The sequence below is a fragment of the Cyclopterus lumpus genome, chromosome 1 (assembly GCF_009769545.1).
Source record: "Cyclopterus lumpus isolate fCycLum1 chromosome 1, fCycLum1.pri, whole genome shotgun sequence".
NCBI classification, from domain to species: domain Eukaryota; kingdom Metazoa; phylum Chordata; class Actinopteri; order Perciformes; family Cyclopteridae; genus Cyclopterus; species Cyclopterus lumpus.
Window position 1 is genome coordinate 9,954,007 of NC_046966.1, and position 22,706 is coordinate 9,976,712.

The 22,706-nt window shown below is 42.6% G+C and overlaps 2 protein-coding genes and 1 long non-coding RNA gene across 8 annotated transcripts; 1 reads left to right on the forward strand and 2 right to left on the reverse strand.

Moving 5' to 3' along the window:
- Positions 1 to 7: 7 nt before the first annotated feature.
- Positions 8 to 5,198, forward strand: LOC117733959. Of its 2 annotated transcripts, none has more exons than XR_004609774.1 (3): positions 8 to 221; positions 3,745 to 3,821; positions 4,458 to 5,198. It is a non-coding gene; the product is annotated as an uncharacterized LOC117733959 (long non-coding RNA). The 2 variants fall into 2 exon arrangements; XR_004609773.1 differs by lacking the exon at positions 8 to 221 and adding an exon at positions 2,003 to 2,156 and having other exon boundaries at positions 4,458 to 4,479.
- A 215-nt stretch (positions 5,199 to 5,413) lies between these two features.
- si:dkey-76b14.2 (DENN domain-containing protein 1B) lies at positions 5,414 to 14,805 on the reverse strand. 4 transcript variants are annotated; one of them, XM_034537520.1, is made up of 23 exons: positions 14,595 to 14,805; positions 13,737 to 13,801; positions 13,158 to 13,201; positions 12,412 to 12,461; positions 12,216 to 12,335; positions 12,060 to 12,129; positions 11,888 to 11,968; positions 11,734 to 11,790; positions 10,805 to 10,858; positions 10,584 to 10,694; positions 10,210 to 10,310; positions 10,053 to 10,098; positions 9,827 to 9,928; positions 9,495 to 9,620; positions 9,180 to 9,281; positions 8,809 to 8,905; positions 8,543 to 8,583; positions 8,404 to 8,454; positions 8,266 to 8,313; positions 8,035 to 8,142; positions 7,785 to 7,867; positions 7,454 to 7,664; positions 5,414 to 6,869 (listed from the first exon to the last, which is right to left on the reverse strand). In XM_034537520.1, the coding sequence occupies exons 1-23, from the start codon at positions 14,609 to 14,611 to the stop codon at positions 5,883 to 5,885; spliced, it is 2,772 nt and encodes a 923-aa protein (XP_034393411.1). In that variant the 5' UTR covers positions 14,612 to 14,805; the 3' UTR covers positions 5,414 to 5,882. The 4 variants fall into 4 exon arrangements, with proteins under 4 accessions (XP_034393411.1, XP_034393404.1, XP_034393418.1 ...); XM_034537513.1 differs by having other exon boundaries at positions 11,734 to 11,799; XM_034537527.1 differs by lacking the exon at positions 11,734 to 11,790 and having other exon boundaries at positions 14,595 to 14,804.
- A 973-nt stretch (positions 14,806 to 15,778) lies between these two features.
- On the reverse strand, positions 15,779 to 19,020 carry zgc:65894 (uncharacterized protein LOC335798 homolog). Of its 2 annotated transcripts, XM_034531900.1 has the most exons (5): positions 18,727 to 19,020; positions 17,698 to 17,806; positions 17,496 to 17,606; positions 17,071 to 17,315; positions 15,779 to 16,968 (listed from the first exon to the last, which is right to left on the reverse strand). In XM_034531900.1, the coding sequence occupies exons 1-5, from the start codon at positions 18,781 to 18,783 to the stop codon at positions 16,156 to 16,158; spliced, it is 1,335 nt and encodes a 444-aa protein (XP_034387791.1). In that variant the 5' UTR covers positions 18,784 to 19,020; the 3' UTR covers positions 15,779 to 16,155. The 2 variants fall into 2 exon arrangements, with proteins under 2 accessions (XP_034387791.1, XP_034387800.1); XM_034531909.1 differs by having other exon boundaries at positions 17,496 to 17,806; positions 18,727 to 18,966.
- Positions 19,021 to 22,706: the final 3,686 nt, after the last annotated feature.

The following is a 22,706-nucleotide window of genomic DNA, read 5'->3' on the forward strand; positions in this document are numbered from 1 at the left end:
TCCCCTTGTGATGCCACAGTAGTTTCAACAGAAGGGAAACTCCAGTGACAAAATAACTGCAGGCTATGATTTAAATACTTTTTATATATGTTTTTGCAGTTTGAATATCAGCCGAATGACTGGATTTACTAAAAGATGGATCCCATTGTTTGATGATTATACCAAAATACTTTTCACATTGTTTTGTTTTAATTCTTTGGGCTGGATGCTGAAGAATGTTGGTATGTATATATAACGTACCTCAATAACCTCAATAACATATCTTACTACTGGTAATGTTGGTATGTATATATAACGTACCTCAATAACCTCAACAAGATATCTTACTGGTAATGTTGGCGTATATATAACGTACCTCAATAACCTCAACAACATATCTTACTGGTAATGTTGGCGTATATATAACTTACTTCAATAACCTCAACAACATATGTAATAATGTTTAAACACACACAACAATATTATGGATTCAAATTTACTATGTAAGCGTTGAGTTTTTAAGGAAGTATCACTTAAAATAAAATGTTTTATTGTATCTACTGAATAGGACCTACCAGGAAGATGTGGCTATGAAGTTATTAACCCTTGTCAGAAATAAATCTTTTAGCTGAAGAGCTATATGAAAATACTGGAATGTATTTTGATTTTAGTTTGGTCTATTTAATTAGTCAAAGTAGCCCAACAATAATAATAATATATGTTGGTATCTTATACATTTACAGTTTCTGAATGAATTTATCAGAAAATGTACTCCTGCAGTCAGACAATTAGCTTAGCTTAGCACGATCACTTTGTCCGTCAACCCCATGGACTCCAGGAAGTGACAACACTGCACATAACCCCCAATAAAACTACATTGTGACGTGTTTTGCTTCTGTTTTTTTTTACCCATTCAACAAACAAAATAGAAAATGTTATAGTGAGCTTCAGAGGTTCTGAAAGATGAGTTACTTTTAGACAGAGCCAGCTGTTTCCCCATGTTTCTGGGCCTTTGCTAAGATAAGCTAACCCTATAGCTTTATATTTAACAGACACAAATATTGTCTCAATCTTCTCATCTAATTCTCAAAAAGATCGCAAATCACAGTAAGCCTGTGTCCCAAAATTATTTCTATCTAATAACTATTTCTAACAAAATGCCTTGTAAATGGTATAGTCATACTCTTTTTGCAAGTATTTTTATAGGCCTAATAATGCTTTTACTTCACTTTTTTGTTGTGCATTTTTTTAAAATGACATTCATTGCATCATGTTGTGGACTATCAATTACAGAAAGTGGATTGACACTGAACATTCAGTTGTCAATATTTAAGGTTTACATTTTGTTGTGGCACGTTCAAAGGTTATTTCTCACTTTTTATTGAAGGTTTGATCTCAGATCTCTCACCTTTTAAAGCTCGCATTTAAAGTAAATCTGCTTGAGAAGTGCATTTTAATACTCGTTCCACACCTGATATATATACTTGTAAAACAAAATGAAGCGACTTGGACATTATGTCTTTGCTTAACTTTTATTCTGGACTCTTTTATTTTCACTTCTGATAAGGCCGAATCCCGTAAAGAGCGTCAGTGCTTCTACTATTTGGACATGACCAAAGTTTGAATAGTCAAAATGAAAGTAGGCCACTCCAAAAAGCAGGTGACAAACACCAGTCTCCTATACTTGCACAAGGCCCTTTGTCTCTAATTATTAAACCTTATTGATATCAAGAGTGATTGATGATACAGCAAAAACAGTCAGTCCAGATAGGCCAGCTCTCTGTAGCCAACTGAAATAAGTGGTTTGTGCAAAAAAGGAAAAAAGAAAAGGCAAATCCAAAATTAGACAAGAGCTCATTTAATTGTATGAATGTTTATGGTAAAAAAAAAAAAAAGAACACAGAAAGAGAGACAGAGAGAGTGAGAGAGAAAGAGAAAGAGAGAGAGAGAGAGAGAGAGATGCGGATCCCTTTCTGATTGGCGCAGATGAGACACGTGGCCGGGCTCATTTACATATGGACAGGTAGGTGAGAGCATAGTTTCAGCTATGCCGTGAACACGCCGACCCCTGGCTGGATTAAGAGTTTTGTCGGTGTGCCAGAGCGTCTCGCTTTGAACCAAGAGTCACGTCAGGTCACGTCGTCGGTCATCTCACCTGGACGCTCAAAAACAGCCAGGTAACCCTCGCTGATTTGATCAAATATCCTTTCAAAGGAAGATACCACGTAGCCTACGGGTTCAGCTTGAACCGAAACATTCCCCATGAGTCAGAGAAGGAGCTCCTTAAGCTCCTTCGTGTGTTTGACTACCAGCGGTTGCACCTGTTATTTCACAGCAGCAGCTGCAGGCTCACCTGAGCTGACACGGCACCGGTTGAACAGGTGGAGCAGGACCTGCTGCATTCCCCCGTGTGTGTGCGCGTCGCGTGCGTACGTCCGCTTTAGAAGCGTTTGTCGGCGTGATCAGTTAACTGGTATTAAGGAGGAAATTGGCCTTTTCTGAGTCCGATTGAAGCAAACAACATTTATTTAGCACGGGAAAAAAATACCCTGCGTCTGTCACGTTTACGTGGAAGGATATTTACGTTGAGTTTAGTCCTATTTTCTTCCCCTTTCTTCTTCTGCATCGTTATATTGATGCGTCTGTGGTTCTTAGCAGGATGTAGTCAGTAGTCTTGGTCAACATGTGACGTGTTAAATTATAGACTCATGTTCACTCCCCAGTCAACACGTGTTGTGTGAAGGATAGCATGCAGGAACAGTAACGGTGCATTTCATTTTATTTATTTATTTTTACTCTTACGCATTTCAGATACCCAACATTTATTTTCAATGATCTATTCAACTTACGTTTGTCCTATAAAATGCCATCTGAAAATGTCTACAACCAGCAAATACTCACATTTGAGATGCTGGAACAATTAAAATTGTGTTGAAAAAGTGACCCAAATGATAAATCCACATACATCAATATTCCAATTAATTTCCTGTTGATGAGGTAATCATTGATTGGTTTTATAATGTGTTTCATGCACTTTGTTATGCTCACACAGTATTTTATAAATCGTGATTCCTTCTCTTTCTACCTCCTCTGCCCTTGGGTCCTATAACTTTCAGTCCAGTGCCCCCGAAGAATGTAATCCAATCCAATACAACAGCCCTGTGAATACCTGTGTGAAACAAAGTGTTGATTGACCTTCTGTGGACATTTTAGAGTCCATTCTTTCAGGAGTTATTATATTGGACTAAATTGTACTGAAGGATGCGTCCTAATGTTTTACATACACAAGGCAAGAAAGATAATGTGGTGCGGTTATCTCAAGAATTGTAGAGCAGCTAGTCTTCAAGCAATTCAGTAAAATGCAGTTCTTGTCTTGACTGAGTCGTGGCAGTGAGATGATAACTGCTCCTCCTAAACATTTTAACTGTCCTCCGGTCAGTGTTTAGAGTTGATAAGATTTCTCTCCTGGTATTCAAAGCTCTCAGCGGATGTGAGAAGCATATTTCCTTGACAGTTAAGTTGCGTTCAGATCAGTAAGGTCATCCAGTTGTGAGGTTGTAGTCACTCATTAACTGGCTGCATCAGACACAAAGACACTGTGCATACCTGAGCTGATGACTCATGCATTGTTACGGTGGCTGCTATCTTTCTCACAATTTTATTTGACATAACTCTTAGTTTATGCTCACTAACCTATGATCTTGATTGCACCTCTTGGACAGTGATGACCGTGATGTTACAGACCTTTTGATCTGTCTGTTTCAGTCTGACCGATGCTGTGATGATCCAGATGTCAGAACAAAGGCTTCAGACTTGAACACTACTCTCTATTCCTCAAGGAGGTGAGTTCAGATTAAACGCGGTCGCATCATCTCATCGTTGCTATTAAGGGGAGACTTATTCATACTTGCCTGGAGACAAATTACACGTGTGTGTGTGTGTGTGTGTGTGTGTGTGTGTGTGTGTGTGTGTGTGTGTGTGTGTGTGTGTGTGTGTGTGTGTGTGTGTGTGTGTGTGTGTGTGTGTGTGTGTGTGTGTGTGTGTGTGTGTGTGTGTGTGTGTGTGTGTGTGTGTGTGTGTGTGTGTGTGTGTGTGTGTGTGTGTGTGTGTGTGTGTGTGTGTGTGTGTGTGTGTGTGTGTGTGTGTGTGTGTGTGTGTGTGTGTGTGTGTGTGTGTGTGTGTGTGTGTGTGTGTGTGTGTGTGTGTGTGTGTGTGTGTGTGTGTGTGTGTGTGTGTGTGTGTGTGTGTGTGTGTGTGTGTGTGTGTGTGTGTGTGTGTGTGTGTGTGTGTGTGTGTGTGTGTGTGTGTGTGTGTGTGTGTGTGTGTGTGTGTGTGTGTGTGTAAACTGATTTGGATGCTGTGTACCAAATCATCACATGGACTTTAATTGACATGCTGCATGTCATCAATGAATAGTTTTATCTGGAGTTATACATTTATTGAAGTCTCTGCCTTTCTGTGTGCGACTCCCTCGCCAGCTGCCTGTCACCATGGCGACGCAGGTGTTAATCACACCCACAGTGTCGGTGTTTGTGTCCACCGTGCTGTCCCTGCTCAGTCTGGCTCTGCTGCTGCTGCTGTGTGTCATCAGGAAGAAAAGAAGGCTGGAGGGAACATACAGGCCCAGTGCAGAGGAGAGGAAACAGGTGGGATCGCCGGGATCTGAAAAACCTGGCCTGCCTCTTCCGTTGCCCAAAGAAGAACGCCTCATATGACGAACGTGCTGAAGTGGACTCGCCAGCCCGCCGCTGTGGAAACCTGCGGTTTTCTGATGTTTCTGTCTTCTGGGATGATCTGTGTTTGCACCACAACATCTTGAGACACACGCAACACTGTGTGTGCCTTTTCATTCTTGGTGACAACGGATACACTGATCGTTCAATTCTATCGCTGCAGGAAAAGAGGAAGTGTGTGTGTGTGTGTGTCACTTGAGTTTCTCAAAATAACTCACTCCTCTCATTCTGCCACATAAGGAACATGAGCTTAAGTATATTTTGTATTTGTACAGAGGTTAGTATATTTTTACTCTACTTTGTGTTCTATGTATTTATATATAACATAAATTGTTTTACACTATTTCCAGTAATTAAGAATATTGATTAAAACACTGATTATGACTGATGCACTTTTATGTCAAGCTCTGAGAAGTTAAATTTAAAAAGTATGTATTGTCCACAAGGTGTTCTGTTAATAAATCTGTAATGTGCACATCTCTTTCTCACATTTGTCCTGGATCATTGAAATCATTTTATGGTTTTTCAAAAATGTTTACTTTATTAGGTTTTAAGTTATTCAGATTCTGTGTGACGACTTACCATGAATGCAATAATTATCTTCATTTGTCAGTTTTTGCTGATGGAGTATTTCTCTCTCTCACACACTAACAGACAAATATTCATGTATCTGTGACAAATAAGGGCCATTATACAGTAGCTGATATCCAAAACATGAATTGTCCTCACTGTTGGAGAACTCATTTATTTCAACCATGCTGCATAATTGCTATAGTATACAATATTCAGACAAATAAAAAATCTGTTTAAATACTTGCTAAATCTTAGCAATGTGCCGTAAGTTTTTCCTAATGACAGATGCCATGAAAACACATCAGTGAGCCACACTGTGTTCAATGCTTCTTCATTACAAATTCCACCTCCACCGTCCCACTGCTGTAAATACTCACCAGTGCACCAAATCTGTGGCTGAGAATAGTCCCCAACAAATGCACCTTTTACTCATATTTGTATAACTTTTGTTCAAAGCTGTAGTGCCCAGCTGTTTCAGTAAATTACTGCATGTGTGTGACCCACTTTACATTATCTAAGGGCCGACTTACATATTGCTCTATTTTGGTGCTTTTCATTGAAAGTAAGAACAACTCAAATGTCACCAAGCCTTATCTTCTAAGCTTCAAATCGCTTCTTCAGTTCAGACACTTTGATCGGAGGCAGGTCCTCATCATCTTCCTCATGCCCCTCTGAGCGTTTTCTCTCCTCTGATATATCTGAGTCACATGGCGGGTGTGTTTGTGCGTTCTCCCTGGTCCGAAGCATGCTGCAAGGTTCAGCCGGCTCGGTGGTCCTGGACTTCATCTGGAAGCCCCGGCTATGCGGCAGAGACTGGAAGCGTGCTACAGCAGGTAGCACTTTAGGAGGAGAGGGGCTCTGTCTCATCTCCTGCTCCACTTTCGTTACTGCTTCTTCACTCCTTTTCCTCTGAGCTGCTGGAGGTGTAGTACGGTCCACAATGAGACTCCGAGGCCCAGGAGAAGCTGTGGGTTTCAGAGTGTCCTCCTCAGGGTTGGGGGGAAGGGGATTCAGTTTTATAAATTTGTTTAAAGTCACCTCTTTACCTTTCTCCTCCTGCATATCGTTCCCCTCTTCTTCTCTTGTTTTTTTTTTCTGCATTTCCCTTGTTTCTTTTTCTATCTCTCGTCCCTTGGCTACCTCCTCATTCGGATTGTGCACATCCTCCATTTCTCTCAATCGTTCATCCTCCCGCTCCTCAGCCATTTCTTTTAGAGGGTCCTCTCCTAAACTCACTCTCTTTTCTTGACCCTCCTTCTTCGTCTCTTCCTCTAACCTCACTTCCTCACAGTTATTTCCGTTGTCTATTTCTTCTTCTTGGTTCCCGTTTATTGCTACCTTCACTTCTTCCTGTTCCTCTCTGACCTCCTTTTCTCTGATTTCTTGCTCCCCCACTTCACACACTGCCAGCAGACTGTCTGTCCCCTCCTCCTCTGGTACGCTGGTGTCCAGGCACAGCCAATCAGAGTCTTCCGTCAGGTCTGAGAGCTCCTCTGTGGTTTCCAGATTCCAGCTGTGGAGGCTGCCACTGCCGCTGATGGACAGAGACAGGCTCTCCTGGCTAGGGTTGGCTGGAAAACGGCCCTGGGAAACACAACCACCAAAGAAATGTCTTACCTTATGAGAAACGAATAAACAAAATAGTGAAATACTTTTGCTCCTGCAGAAGGATCGGATGAGAAGATGTACAAACTGAAAATAGAGGTTTTGTGAGTATACAATAAGATGTCATACTGACCAATGTTACAGTAACATGGCTATATACAGAACTTTAAAAAACATAATTAACATAACTATTTCTCTCCATCTCCTTTATGCCGTTATTATTAAATATCATTATTACGTAAATAGAATAATTACGAAATTATGTTGTATTCTTTGTGCAGGTATAAGAACAAGGACAGGGATGCATCCATGTCAATCTTGGATATTGGGTTGCTAACTGGCTTCGTGGTAGAACAAAAGGGCCTGGACCTAGTAAGAACTGGCAGATACATGTTTACCCTCATACAATTCACAAGCTGTGTTTATTATGAGAAAGAAAGTTTTTTTTTTTATGGTTTAGAAAGTTGTCTGGCAATATCTGTGTGTGTGTGTGTGTGTGTGTGTGTGTGTGTGTGTGTGTGTGTGTGTGTGTGTGTGAGTGACAGAGCTCCTCATCACCTTACCTTTGTGATATAGTCATGGCTGTCTGGTCCAAACAGATCCAGGCTGCGTGTCCCATACAGCAGGCCTCGTTCGTGGGAGCTCCGGGAGCTGAGCGTGTCAAAGATCTCCCCCAGCAGATCCATCTCCTCCGGGTCACACAGCAGTGAATCTTCCTCTTGTTCATCCTTCTGGAGCTCAGAGTCAGGATCGCCCGCAGGCTCAGACACAGCTCTGAAGCACAGGGATGATAAAAAGGAATGGCACAAACAAGAAAATAGATGCTGCTTAGTCTTTTTTTTTTGCTGGGGATTTCCACATTTCTCCATCTGTCAGCTTGTCTCTGACTCTCACCCTGCCCATGTGTCTCCAGTGTCCTGCATGTCTTCCTCGTCTCTGCGAGCCCTCAGTGTGTTACCAGGCCGACGGGGACGAGGCTGATATGAGGCAAAATAAGCAAAGGGATAGAAAGGGAGCAATAAAAGAAGCAGGACAGTACAATAAGAAGATTAGTGACGAGGAAGACATGTGTGGATGGTATCTGTTCCAGTGTTATAGAATATTAATACAAATAGATATGGGGTTGTTTTGTGACAGATCTCACCCTCCCAAAGTGTTGTGTGATTGGCAGGCGGTTCTGCAAGCAGTCAGATTGGGCACGGCGGTGCGACACAGATCCTCCTCTCTGAAGGGCGTGTTCTTCATTGTGGGCCTGAATCACACACACACACACACACACACACACACACACACACACACGCACATGGATATGGATTATTATAGTAAAACCACAGAAGAATTAGATTACATTGTACCATCATGAACGCTGACCCACCTTGTTCATCAGCAGGTTTTTCAAACCAGATTTGGTGAGACCTTTGGCCTGGGAGGGATTTAAGTCATTATGAATAGAGTTGTTGTGGTAATGCAGACCAACCAACCTGTCAGCGAAAAGACCTTGGCTTGTACTCACCCTCATGTTTGCTTTGGACTTCATGTTAAGGATCAGCGCTCCCCCCCCTTTCTGTCAAAAGTACAAGTGCATCTGTGTTGCACTTTAAACAAGACGGGAACCAGCTTCAACAGTTTCATTAAAGATGAAAATAACTTACCTTTAAATTACCAACTAACTGTTGATATGATTTGCTTCTTCCTATGAAGAGACCGAAACACAATGAGAAGAGGATAAGTGAGTAATGTAAAATCCACCCCCTCCCCTGCCACCCACCCCACCCCCCCACACACACACACACACAAACACACACGCACACACACACACACACACACACACACACACACACACACACACACACACACACACACACACACACACACACACACACACACACAAGCACCCTCACACAGGGCAGATGCATACCTGCAGCTTCAGCTGTTTCACACTTAAATATCTCCTCCTCAAAGAGATCATCTGGTTCCTCCTCTTTGTTCAGAATATCCAGGCGGCCATCAATGAACTTCAAAACAAAACAAATGTTTGATCATTTCTGAAATATTATTTGATCATATTAAATCATATTTAACATGAGGATGACTCGGTACAACTGACCTCACAACTAATCTATCAGTAATTGTATGCATCTGCATCAAAGGATGTCAGAGGCATTTATTAACAACAGCTGCAACATTTCACTTGACTGTAACTCTTTGTTCATCATGCCCCTCTCCAGTGTTATAATTGCAATATCTGTCCAGCAGAGGGCGGTAAACAACACCAAGCACCGCGTGTACCTGTTTGAAGGACTGTAAATGAATGGCACTCTGTAGGAACTGCCTCATGCTGGCAGACTTGTGGTCTACAAACAGCTCCTCACTGAACCACATCTCTCCCTCCTGCAAAGAGAGATATGGAGATAGGCACAACAAAAGAGAAGAATGAGTCCCACAAATACACATCGGCAGGAAGAGGTGTCCATAGAAATGACCAAGTAGAAATGGAGGGAACATGCATATAAAAGAGAAAAACAATAACAAACTATTTGTCATTTTCGCAACTGTTTACATTTTTATTATAATAAATACTTATAAGCCTTTTGAGTGATTGACCTTTTGACCCTGCAGCGCATCCCTGTAGCCTCCAAACAGCAGAGCCTGAGCTTTCAGGAAGGCCCTTGAGACACCGCAGCCAGGAGACACGGCCTGACGCTTCAAACACGCCTTCAACCCGGACATCTGGAGAAATGTGTACATTTATATCTGTGACGTAAATCATGGAAATGATGGTATGGAGCGACAGGAAACATGTGAAGAGGAGGAGAGGGCGGCTGAAATCTAGCAAAAGCCTCTGACTGTGTTCATATCACTGAAACTGCAGATTATAGTGTAAACACAAACAGGAGTATTAGTATTCATTTCTATTACAACAGGCGATTTATTACCACATCTGAAGGTATCCTTTTCAGGTCGTCAAAGGGGGTTTCCAGAGTGTTTGTGTCCACATTCAGAATGACAACTTCCTCCAACCCACGACTCCTCACCCTCTGTTAGACAGACACAGAGACACACTGCGATGTGTTGGTCCGTCGGTTTGTGGGGACAGACCTGGTAGATTAACAAGTTTGATAGAATTTGAGTAACTGTAGATGGTTTTATTCAGTAGTTTACCTCAGATAGGCTGGCGTGGACCCCTATTAGGTAAGGCATAGGTGCACTGTAAACAAATAAAAAAGGGTGAATCTGTTGTTGACAGACAGAGAGAGAGACAGAGAGACAGACAGACCTATAGGATAGTTAGATAAAAACAGACAGACACACTTCTTACCAGCAGTAGTCCAGTAGATGGGGTGGCAGGACAGGGATGAAGATGTGTTGCCAGTACATGGGGTATAACACCGCACTGAGTGCATGCACGCAAGACGTCATCTACACACAACACAAAAATGGACGACTGTTTCAGACAACAACACACAGGACACTCAAGTCTTTCTGTGTGGTCGGCCATGGGCCACAAATAGTGGACTTAAGGGTAGAATAATGGAGATAATTATAGCTGCACTGAGTTTGGTTTCCAAGTATTTGCATTCAGCAGAATACGGTTATAGGTTAAGGTGAGTTTCCAGAGAGTGAACATACATTGTATTTAACAGCCATAAATGAAGTCCTACAAAAATAGAAGAACTCAAATGTGTGTCTTACAGTGCTGAGTTTGCTGGCAAAGATGAGGATGCGTCTCTCAAACAGCATGCTGGCATAGAGCTGGAGCAGGTTCCCCACATCTACTGCCACAATCAGCTCTGTCAAGTTCCTCTGGTGAAGCCACAGACACACGCGTATCGGTTTGAATGGGCAAAGTGGACAGAACTCCACCTGCTGGGTTAGATATAAACCCTGGGTTCAGTCTAGTCCTCCATACTCACATTTTCAGGGATGGAAGGGAGACTTCTAGGGTCTGGAGCAATGAAGTATGGAACCTGGTCGACAAGAAAAAAAGAAACAACACAATAATAAGAAACTGGGGGAATTCATTGGATGTGTTTTTGCTTTCCGTTGGCTTCAACATCATACAGACATGTGCGTTACAGGTTACAGGATCAGACTTACGGTTTCATTCTGAAATTCTTTGTTAGATGCAAACAATTGCAAGCAAATGTCTTACTGTGACACAACCTAACGCTATAATCCTTAAGATTTACATGAAATCTAACCACATGTAGCCATTCAATGTATTTACAATCAGGAATTACCTCTCTCTTTATACATTTTCATTGTTAGTGGTGGAGTCCGCCATTCTCGCAGTAGATTTGAACACCTTCACTCTCTTCACACTGTATCAGAGCTGTATCAAGTTACTGATAATAAACATACAAATAATTTCCAGTATTAAACTGGACTTGCTGTTACCAAATCAACCAGCGCTAAAACTATATTGATAACTATTTTAATCAAAACGATCTATTCTCCATAGAAATGTGGTGTGAGAAACTTGAATACAGGTTTTTTCAAGCGCAGGATTTGTTTCTTTGGAATAAAACTCTTCAAATGTAAAAATCCACAAGATACGACCAGCTTTGATTTGATTTGATTTCTCGTGAGACAAAACACGTGTTGTGTGGTCAGTACAATCAAAGGTTATTTGTTATGGATACGTACATTCAACAGTCACAACGAATAGCAGACGTTAGTGCAAATCGTGTTGCGTTTGGCTGACACATTTTATTAGAGGGGTGAGTGACAAGGTTTTAGTCTGCGCATCAAGCACAGACAGCTACAGTCTTCCAGCAGGAGTTAGTCTGTGTCCACCCAGCAGCTATTCCAGACCACATGAACCCCTGTAAGACTCACTCACCCCCTCTTGTCCCTTTGGGTGTCCAACAGGATGGGACACCTCTGTGCTGACCAATAGCTGCTCTCCCTCAGAAAAAAGCACAACAGGCTAACCACTGGCAAAACAACCTTAAAGTGAAGTGTGACGGCTTCTCACTGGATAATTAGAGATTTACCATCTGCAGAGTGACAGATCCAGCTGCCGGTGGTAAAGGCTGCTTGTAGAGGGCCGCCAGCAGCGCTTTCATCTCATTGGTCTGTCGAGGACATTAAGGTTGTGAGTAATGAGACTCAGACAGGTGTGTGTGTGGATGAGGAGAAGACAGAGTACACACACTGGAACCTCACCTGTCCTTTTGTGAGGTAATCCGCCAAGTTGTTGAGAAGTTTGTAAAACACTTCAAACCATGGAAGATAACTGTAATCAAATTGATTAAAAAGGGTTTTCATTTTGATGTTAAAGGCATGGGTCGACTTCAATACCCCCTCCTCACACAAATGTACCTGAGTATGCAAAGGCAGGTATTTGTGTTGTTGGTGAGACGGCAAAAGCCAAACCGCTGGCATCCCTCAAGGTCGGTCAAAACAAAAGTGAAGTGCTGCACGGCCACTCCCTCCCTCACTCTGTGGAGTGAGAGGTGGAACTATGAGAGGTTGAAATATATAAAAATACAGACTGGAGTATAGAGTATGTACTCACCTTTGTATGTCATACGGGAAGCAGAACCTGGGTAATATTTGACAAGACTCCTGGAGTGAGATAAAATTGTGTGTGTAAAATGAAATGTGAGAAGTCTCATAACAAATGTCTAAAAGTCTACAGCAACGCTCGTGGCTCTGTGAGCCTGTTCGGCACAACAGTGATAACACTGTGACAATGTCAATGCTGCTATAATCGTATATAATTAGCATTAACCACAATATACATTTGAGGTTGATGGGGAGCTCAGTTGTTTTTGCAGGTTTTTTGGTCCAGGTCCAAGCAAAGTTTTGGAGAAAAAAAGTGGAATGACAACTTCCGGGTCTGTCACGTGATGCAAATGGGCCCAAAAAGACTCGACACAACGACTTACATTGGGAATTAGACGTCTGTCACAAGGGGCTAAAAGTTACTAATTCCCTAATGGTGGATATGTGTTGATATTTAAATACTTGCACCTTTATTCATATTTCATATTTGACCTCTTGATATTTGTACTCCAACTTTCTGCAATTGCTACAAAACAATTTTCCTCAGGATGAATAACGTTGCATTTTATCTTGTCTGAATAGTAGCTGTGATATTTCATTCTGAACCGGAGTGGAGGACTGGCCAGGGACCAGCCAACATGGCAATCCCAATGGCTACACCTCTAGCGTGGCTAAAAAGCATCCAAAAAGAAGCCATTTCAATAATTATAACGTGACAATACATCTGCACATATTACAACATATTAAAGGGGCTACCTCATCACTGAAGTCCTCTGGAAACTGAAATAGTACACCAGGATCTATAACAATGAGAAGAATGAATGAATGGACATCAGGCTCCAAACAAACTTTATTCACATAGAGGGTTTTCTACAAGGCAACAAAAACAGCTGCTCAGTCCGCCAGAGAAACCATAACATGATCCGATCTGGTTCAAGTGTGACAAAACATGCTGTGTGGGTTTTTCTGATCACATGACAGGAAGTATGACAACTCAGCTCAGCAGAAACACCTTCATATACAGAAAGTCGTATCATCTTATCATTTCATAACACAAATTAATTTGTGTTATGAAACACATTTCAGATTTTAGTTGATACTAAAATTGGTATAGTGTGTCATAAAGGAAAATGATGGGAAGAAGGTGAATAAAGTGACGGGAAGAATTTGAGGAACAATTTTAATACAACTTCTCTGCTGCTGACACATCCCTCTGCACATGTAAACAGTTCCATAATAGACAACAAGCTTCTAGTAGTACTCCATAGAGGTATGAAACACAAGCTGGGAACCACATAAATACTACATACATACTTACTACATTGGCCCACTCACCTTTGTCTCGGGCTACGGGGCAAGTTGCTTCAAAGAACCAGTAGAAGGTTCGCTCAGGGTTTTGTCTGACAGGAAGAGACAGAGCACGGCACTCGTGTGAGATCAAAAACATGCCCACGTTAATGCTGACACATTCCAGGGAATCTGCCCAACATTTATCATATTACTCAAATCATCATTTCACAAAACCTAGGCGGTTAAGGAAACAACATGTGTGCCGTACCAATTAATGGTTTATTTATTAGAGACAGGTATGTCTAAAGAGAGCTACATGCAGTGATGGAATGTAACTTTTATTTATTCATGATACTTCTACTCCACTATACCTCGCAGAGGTAAATAATGCACGTTTTACTCCACGTAACATATAGTTACTTTGCAGATTGAGATTATTATGACAAATTATCAATCAACCAATAAATGCTTTTTAAAATAGTTCAAATCAGGTCAATTTTTACCAGTTTAATACAATTTTAGATTATATGTTATTGAAATGGGCCATTCTGCATAGTGAATACTTTTGGTACATTAAGTATATATTGATGCTAATAATAACATTTTAAATGCAGGGCGTTTACTTGTAGTATTGCTACTTTTACTTCAGTAAAATATCTGAGTATTTCTTCCACCTGGTTAAGTGTGATTACATTACAATATTCTGAACTTAGGGTCAACAAATTTAGGAACTTAGGATGCAACAAACAAACAAAGATGAACATTTTGGCAACTCACAAAGGGCAACTGAGTGGCTGCAGGAAACTTCCTGTGCAGTTGTGAGAGGAAGTAATAAAAACCACACGAACAGACTGATGGCAGAGTAATGAAGGGAATTGAGCATAAATGGAAAGATGAACTCACTTCAGTCTGGATCCCATGCTGTCTGGATGTGTCTGTGTCCATGTGTTGGTCCAGGAGGGCAGAGGTCTTCAGCAGGTGTATGAGATGAGAGTCATACCTCGGATCTGATGCGGCTGCTGTGTAAACGGAGGCAGACGACAGCGGTACAGCAGTCTGCAAAATCAGCGCAATCGGAGTGACAGAACACTTCCTGATCTGTCAATATGTGTGCTGTGGTAGTGTGTGTGTGTGCGTGTGTGTGTGTGTGTGTGTGTGTGTGTGTGTGTGTGTGTGTGTGTGTGTGTGTGTGATATGACGTCTGATATAAGACCACCTCTCCAAGCTCTCAACATTCATATTCACTTCTCTTAGATTTCCATAATTTTCCCTCAGTTTCATTTTTATGACTTAGATCTTCTCAGCTACTTAATTTAATTCACAACCATCAGGTCAAAAGGAAATTACAAAAAAAAAAAAATACTATGTATCTCAGCAGTTCCAAGAATAATTAAATTAAGGAAATAGCATTTCTGCTCAGTGAGATTTGCATTTAAGAAAAACTCCCCATCGTTCCTCCACCTTTAATTAAATTTTTCATTCAGCTATGCACGTGACCGTGATAACTCCTGCTGCCTATTCAAGCATTATAGACAGAGGGACGTTGATTTACACTCACAGCCATGCGACAAATGGTAACAGCAGATACTTAACGTATTGTATCAAGAACCCTGAGCTGATGTTGAGGCTTGATGTATTGCTTTATTTGAGCAGTAAGATATGCTTTGCATCTTTATGTCATATAGTCTCCATTAAAAGCTGAGGAAGTATTTCTGATGTGACATAACACAGCATTTGGTTATTTTAAGTTTCCTAGTTGTAAGAGGCGTCAAAGTGTCCACATCCTGCAGACTAGTCACAGAGATCAGTACTGCCTCCTAGTGGTGTTCAAGCATTACTGCCTAATCTGTAGGTATCCATTTTGGTTTGCCTTCATACTGCGACATCTGAGAAACTGAAGGCTTTTGTGATTCATTTTGTTCAATTTCAGTCAAAATTAATCAATTTTTGGAAAGGCGTGTCAGCAACACTTTATACACATACATCATACCGTTTAAGGCTTAATTGTTTATTGTGTGCATTTAATTTTTAAATGGATTAAAATTCTAAATGTATTACATAGAAGAACATCAAACATACAAAAGGGATATTTTTCCAACAAATTTATTCCAATCAATGCCAAATCAGACAAGTGATCAAATTTGCGTTGAACGGTTTCATTGAATACTTGGCCCAGGTACTGTTTGACTGGTGGTGATGAATTGACATGAACAGAAAGCTACTGACAAAAGACCACAAGCACAGTTGTGTTAGCTACTTCTATATGAGCACTGCGAGTTAATAAAGTGTGGTGAATCCGACTGTGGCTGGAGGAAAGGGGGCCGACAGTGGAAGAGAGAGGCAAACAGAAACATTGGGATCAGAGGAGTCAGAGAAAGAGAACAGAGCAGGAGAGAAATAAGTGGAATGATGGTTGGATGGATTTAAGACGAGTGCAGTTGAGAAATGATATGAGACTTCAGCCTTAGGCCACCTCCTCTTCTCCTTCCTCCTCAAACTCGCCCTCCTCAGCCGTGGCATCCTGGTACTGCTGGTACTCGGACACCAAGTCGTTCATGTTGCTCTCCGCCTCTGTGAACTCCATCTCGTCCATGCCCTCGCCGGTGTACCAGTGGAGGAAGGCCTTGCGGCGGAACATGGCGGTGAACTGCTCAGAGATGCGCTTGAACAGCTCCTGGATGGCCGTGCTGTTGCCGATGAAGGTGGCGGCCATCTTGAGGCCGCGAGGCGGGATGTCGCATACGGCTGTCTTCACGTTGTTGGGGATCCATTCCACGAAGTAGCTGCTGTTCTTGTTCTGCACGTTCAGCATCTGCTCGTCCACCTCTTTCATGGACATGCGGCCACGGAACACGGCAGCCACGGTCAGGTAGCGCCCGTGGCGCGGGTCGCAGGCGGCCATCATGTTCTTTGCGTCGAACATCTGCTGTGTGAGTTCGGGCACCGAGAGGGCTCTGTACTGCTGGCTGCCTCTGCTGGTGAGAGGGGCGAAGCCCGGCATGAAGAAGTGCAGACGAGGGAAGGGCACCATGTTGACGGCCAGTTTGCGGAGATCAGCGTTGAGCTGTCCGGGGAAACGCAGGCATGTTGTCACGCCGCTCATGGTGGCAGAGACCAGGTGGTTGAGGTCACCGTAAGTGGGTGTGGTGAGTTTTAGGGTGCGGAAGCAGATGTCATATAGGGCCTCGTTGTCGATGCAGTAAGTCTCGTCTGTGTTCTCTACCAGCTGGTGGACGGACAGTGTGGCGTTGTAGGGCTCCACCACAGTGTCTGACACCTGGAGGTAGAAAATGCAAAAGGTCAGGAGGGGGGTGTCAGAAAAGGTATATATTAAAAAAATGTAAAAACACTTAACAGCAGTGCACGGTGATCAATGTACCTTAGGAGAGGGCACCACACTGAAGGTGTTCATGATACGGTCGGGGTACTCCTCACGGATCTTGCTGATGAGCAGGGTTCCCATACCAGAGCCAGTACCACCGCCCAGGGAGTGTGTAAGCTGGAAACCCTGCAGGCAGTCGCAGCTCTCAGCCTCCTTCCTCACAACGTCCATGACTGAGTCCACCAGCTCAGCTCCCTCTGTGTAGTGGCCCTTTGCCCAGTTGTTACCAGCACCACTCTGGCCTGGATGGAAAGGGTTCATTACAATCAGTCCCTTTGAATATTTAGCCTTATTTATCCTCCAGTTCATTTTTTTAACTAAAAGATAGTTTCTAAATGGAATACAACAACTTGCCCTAATATGCTAATTATTAAAATGACAATCATAAGTGTGTGCGTTTGTGTGCGTGGCTGAGCATATACCGAAGACAAAGTTGTCAGGTCTGAAGATCTGTCCGAAGGGGCCAGAGCGAACAGAGTCCATAGTGCCTGGCTCCAGATCCACTAAGATGGCTCTGGGCACGTACTTCCCACCTGGAACACAAATGCATGTGTCAAAACGTTTTTTATTAGAAAAGAAAAAGATGGAATATGAGAACAGCAAGTTGTGTTTAACAGTCCTGACCTGAAGCCTCATTGTAGTAGACATTGATTCTGTCCAGCTGCAGATCACTGTCACCATGGTAGCTTCCTGTTGGGTCGATGCCGTGCTCATCACTGATCACCTCCCAGAACTGCAGACGGATGAGAGAGAAACTACATCATGAAAACTTGCTGACACACTTACTGACATTTTGATATCTCAGAACAGGGTAATGGAAATTGGCTTTTTTTTTGGGGGGGGGGGGGGGAATTTCACGGGGCACATTCTTGTATTTGCCAAAAGGCTGTTTTTCATATAACGTAACCCTAAAAACAGAAAATACCATTAAAGTGACACAGTTGTTCTTGTGGTGATAAACTGTTTGAGCGGACAGGTTGATTGAAAGAAAATTAAATGATAAAATCATCATTTAGGTCATTTTCAAGCAAACTGGGTGGATTTATTAGTAATAAAAAAATAAACCTTTTTTTATTTGCAGCCACAGAATAATATTGCAATATCATTCAAATTCCTCACCCTCCAAATCCATATCTGGTTCACAGATATCTGTGGAAGATGGGTTGAGCTACTTTTAAATGAGTCCTAAACCGATATTGTATGCAAAGCAGCCCATTGGGCTTTATTATAATCTCAATTAAAATGTGACTATTGAAAATCTGCGTGCAATCTGCCGACGATCCGCTGTGTTCGGCGTCTGAGCCACACCCATCTCTCTCCCTCTGTCTGTCTGACCAGACACACGCAGTTAGCAGCCGTCGTGCATTTAAAGGGCATCAGCGACGTAGCGGGGGATGTCTCGGCTTGCCACCGCCCATCCTAAAGGATGCTATTGTACGCTGCCCTCAGCCTTGCACAACACTTTGCAATCCACCGTATTGACCTATTTAGTATTTCCTGTGGACAACATGGCCTCTCGGCCGGCCGACACGTCGGCAATAAACACGGTTCGACTTGATTTCAGTCATAAAAAAAAGAAAGGGGGGGGGGGGGAGAACAGTTAAACGTGACGATATTTAGATGAAACGTCGACGAGTGTGCGTGCTTTCATACCTTTGCTCCAATCTGGTTCCCGCACTGCCCGGCCTGCAGGTGCACGATTTCACGCATGTTGTCGGTGTGGTGTGTGCGTGGAGTCTCAGTCGGAGAAACAGGCGAAGCTCAGCTGACGACGGGCTCTGGTTCTTCGGTGGTTCGGTGCTGGTCCTCCCGGTTGAGTTGACTGTCTGACTGAATGGCGGAAGAGCTGTGGCTGCGTAGTAATCTCTCTCTCTCTCTCTCTCTCTCTCGCCCTTCCCTCCGTCCGCGGCTGCGCAGTTTATACCGATGCTGCAGCATGACGTCATCTCCATAGCAACGGGAACCGGGTACGACCGGAATATCGGCCTGTTGTCGTAGGATTGAAATGGATGTGAGATGGCAGAGGATGAACAACCGGGATTACGTTCTCCTTACAGCCTGATTCACGGAATTAAATGTATGCAGACATCATCCTGTGAAGGAGTTAATGCCTACAGAGTGTGATGGCCTCTGGATCCTAATAAATCAGTCGGGAAATAATGATACGATAATCACATCATGACTATGCATGTTACAATGTCTTTGTATCTGCAATGGCTGCTGTATGTGTGTCAGGGTGTAGGCTTTCTTTCGTCATTTCCTGGATAGGAATAGTGTTGGCATGAAATTGATTTACTTATGTCATGCAGAGACTTGCAGTTTAGGGCCTATTGTGAGTTTGCAAAAATGTGTTGTTGGGGGTGGGGTCCATTTTCAACCCCACCCCCATTGCCCTCTTTGAATTGCACATGTCCAGGTTCAGTATTCCTCAAAGCGTGGTCCTCTGGCTCGACATCTGTTCTAAAGGCAAACGTGATGATGCCTTGTTCAAATGTGCACCTCTCTGAGATGCTTAAACTGCTAAATTCCCAAAGACAAATAGAGGAAATGACCTTGATGTGCTCAGTGATTGTCTTGCATGTACGACTCAATTGCATGTTGTCCATCATTAGCGCTTATAAGCAGCCTGGTCAGCTTTTTGTAACTGCTTTCAATGAGATTTAAACAACATTTTATGTAGCTGACAGCCTCACGTATTTCTGCTCTATGAGCCTCGTGTTTTAGCAGGAGGGCCTGAACGCCTCAAGTTAAAAGGATTCAACTTAGAGCAGAAAAGCTCCCGACATCATTCACATTTTTTCTCATTGTGGTCTCTTATGCTGGTTACCCGGGGCTATATGACTTCACTTTGCAGTTAAAGCGGGTGGCAAATTAGTGCGGTTGCCTACTTGAGATTTGTGCAAGTTGTTTTCATTCATCTAAATTGTATTATAAGCTATTAGGTGATAAAGCAAACAACAATTTATTGATTACGATTGCCGAGCAACAATATAAAAAAAGATGCAGAAAACACTTTCTAATCAGGTGTTGTCTCAAGCACACCTAATACAACTACCAAGGGCCTCATTAGTTGCATCAAGTGTGCTTGAGATAGAACACATCAAATACCTGGACTGGCTGCGAAGTTTGATTGCATTTTAGAATTATGGGTCAGACAAGAGAATTGTCCAAGAACTTAAGAGAAGAGATCATTGCCTTGCTCAGAACAAGGAACGGGATACAACAAGATAGCAACGGCCCTTAATGTTCCTCGAGATACCGTTGGAAACATAGTTTGCTAGTTCAAAGTTAAAGGAACGCTGGCTACAAAGCAGAAAGCGAAAGCTAACAACGGCTGCCAGTAGATCTCTGAAAAAGACAGGTGGCCAAAAACCCTCGAGTCACTGCAAAAGACCTGCAGCAAGACATGTTGGCAGCAGGGATGCTGAAGTTTCAGTTTCCACAGTAAGGGGCATACTAAACGCTGAAGGTCTCCATGCCCCAACTCCAAGACACACACCACTACTGACCCAAAAGCACAAGAAAAGTTGGCTCCATTATGCTCAAACCCATATGAATAAGCCATTAATGTTTTTGGTATTCCGTTCTGTGGAGCGATGAAACTGGAACTTCTCGTGCCCATGGATCAGCGGTGAGTCTGGAGGAGCAAGAATGAAGCATACGCTGAGAAGAACACTTTGCCTACAGTGAAGCATGGTGGTGGCTCGGTGATGCTCTGGGGCTGCTTTGCTTCTTCTGGAACTGGAAACTTGGAGCATTTGGAGGGCATAATGGATTCAATCAAGTATCAGGAAATCCTAGGAGAAAACGTCACACCATCTGTGAAGAAGCTGAAGCTTGGGCATCATTGGACCTTCCAACAAGACAATGATCCCAAGCATACCTCAAAGTCCACCAAGGCTTGGTTTCAGAAAAAGTCCTGGAAGGTCATAGAGTGGCCGTCACAGTCGCCTGACTTGAACCCCATAGAAAATCTCTGGTGGGATTTGAAGAAGGCGATTGCAGCACGCAAACCCAAGAATATTAGAGAGTTCGAGGCCATTGCTAATGAGGAATGGGCTAATATTCCTCAGGGACGCTGTCAGAACCTGGTGTCTGGCTATCGAGTCATGACAGCAAAAGGGTATTAGATGCTTGTCATGGAGGGGTTGAATACTTTTGATACTGCCGTAGTCATTAAAAGTGGCATTTTGTATTGAATTTGGATAAACCACTCGTAACATTTAAATCATGAGAGACCAGTCAGATAAAAAAAAGATAACAGTTTATTATTAACAGATGATATGTGATGATAAAGTCTTGACAGAGTATTTGGCACTTGGACTCTACAGGGGGATTTGTAACAGAGTCTGCCCCGATCAGGAACAAGATAAATCCCCAGTGGAGTCCAGACCTGGTGGTGGTGCTGATGAGGCTGATGGATTGATGAGTTGATGAGTTGATGAAACTGCGAAAACTGGGCGGAGATGGGGAGGTGGAGGGGTGCGTAAGGGCAACAGGAATGAACTGAAGGTAGAGAGAGAGTCATATTTTTAAGAGACAGCAGCAAGATGATAGGCTAACGATGTCATTGTTCCATTGTCTTATTGGATAGAGGAGACCCGCTGAATTAAACAGCTGATGTCATGACTGACATATCCGAGAAATGACAGCAAGTAAATAATGAGTGAGCGGGATTAACAGATGTATGAGAAATAAATTACGGACGTTGGCATGCAGGAGTATGGTCTTCAATCAGGAGAGACCAGTCAGATAAAGAAAAGATAATTGTTTATTATTGACAGATGATATGATAAAGTCTTGACAGAGTCTTTGGCACGTGGACTTTACAGGGGGATTTGTGATTGAGGGCCGTCTGCCCCGATCAACAGCAAGATAAATCCTCAAAAGGAAAAATAAACCACAGCCTAATATTCTCCCCAAAATAATGTTTACTTACCAAGTGGGAATGAAACTGGTCACAACTGCTTGATGATAGCCTAAGCTTCTAAGAGATGAGGTATAACAAAGAGCATGACAGAAATGTAAGGTTAAGTGATTAGAATCTGCGATTTACCATGAATGAGTAAACAAAGCGCTGCTTTGCTCTGCTTGAATTGTAAACGGTCTAGCCAGCAATAGCTCATGGTCAGCAGTGACCTAAATAGCAACAGTTTGAGTCTTCGTGGCTAGCATACTGGAATGACAGGCAACGCATTTTATAGATTATAGATTTTGCCAAGCAGTAAATCTCCATTACCTGCTCCTTTTAATGAATCATACTGTAAGAGCCACAAGTGTATTATTTGGTAAATCAGAATTTCAGGAAAGTTTATAATTTACTTTCTGAACTACGGAATAATTTATGTTAAAGGTTGTATGGAACATTGAGAAAATGATTTTTGTGGCTTTTACCCTCGATCCCTTTTCTCTCTGAGAGAAAACAGCGATAGGTCAATGTAATATCATCAAAGGTAGGTATGTTTTAGCTGACCGTATGTGCTTATATATTTGTTGGAATAAGAAATGTATTGCATAATTTGTAAAGATTTGCGTGGCTATGATTTGTAATCATTTACATTACTTTGTTAAACAGACCAGACCTAGGCTGCATCCCATGACAGCCAGACAGCCAGAAGAAGCGGCGCAGCGCG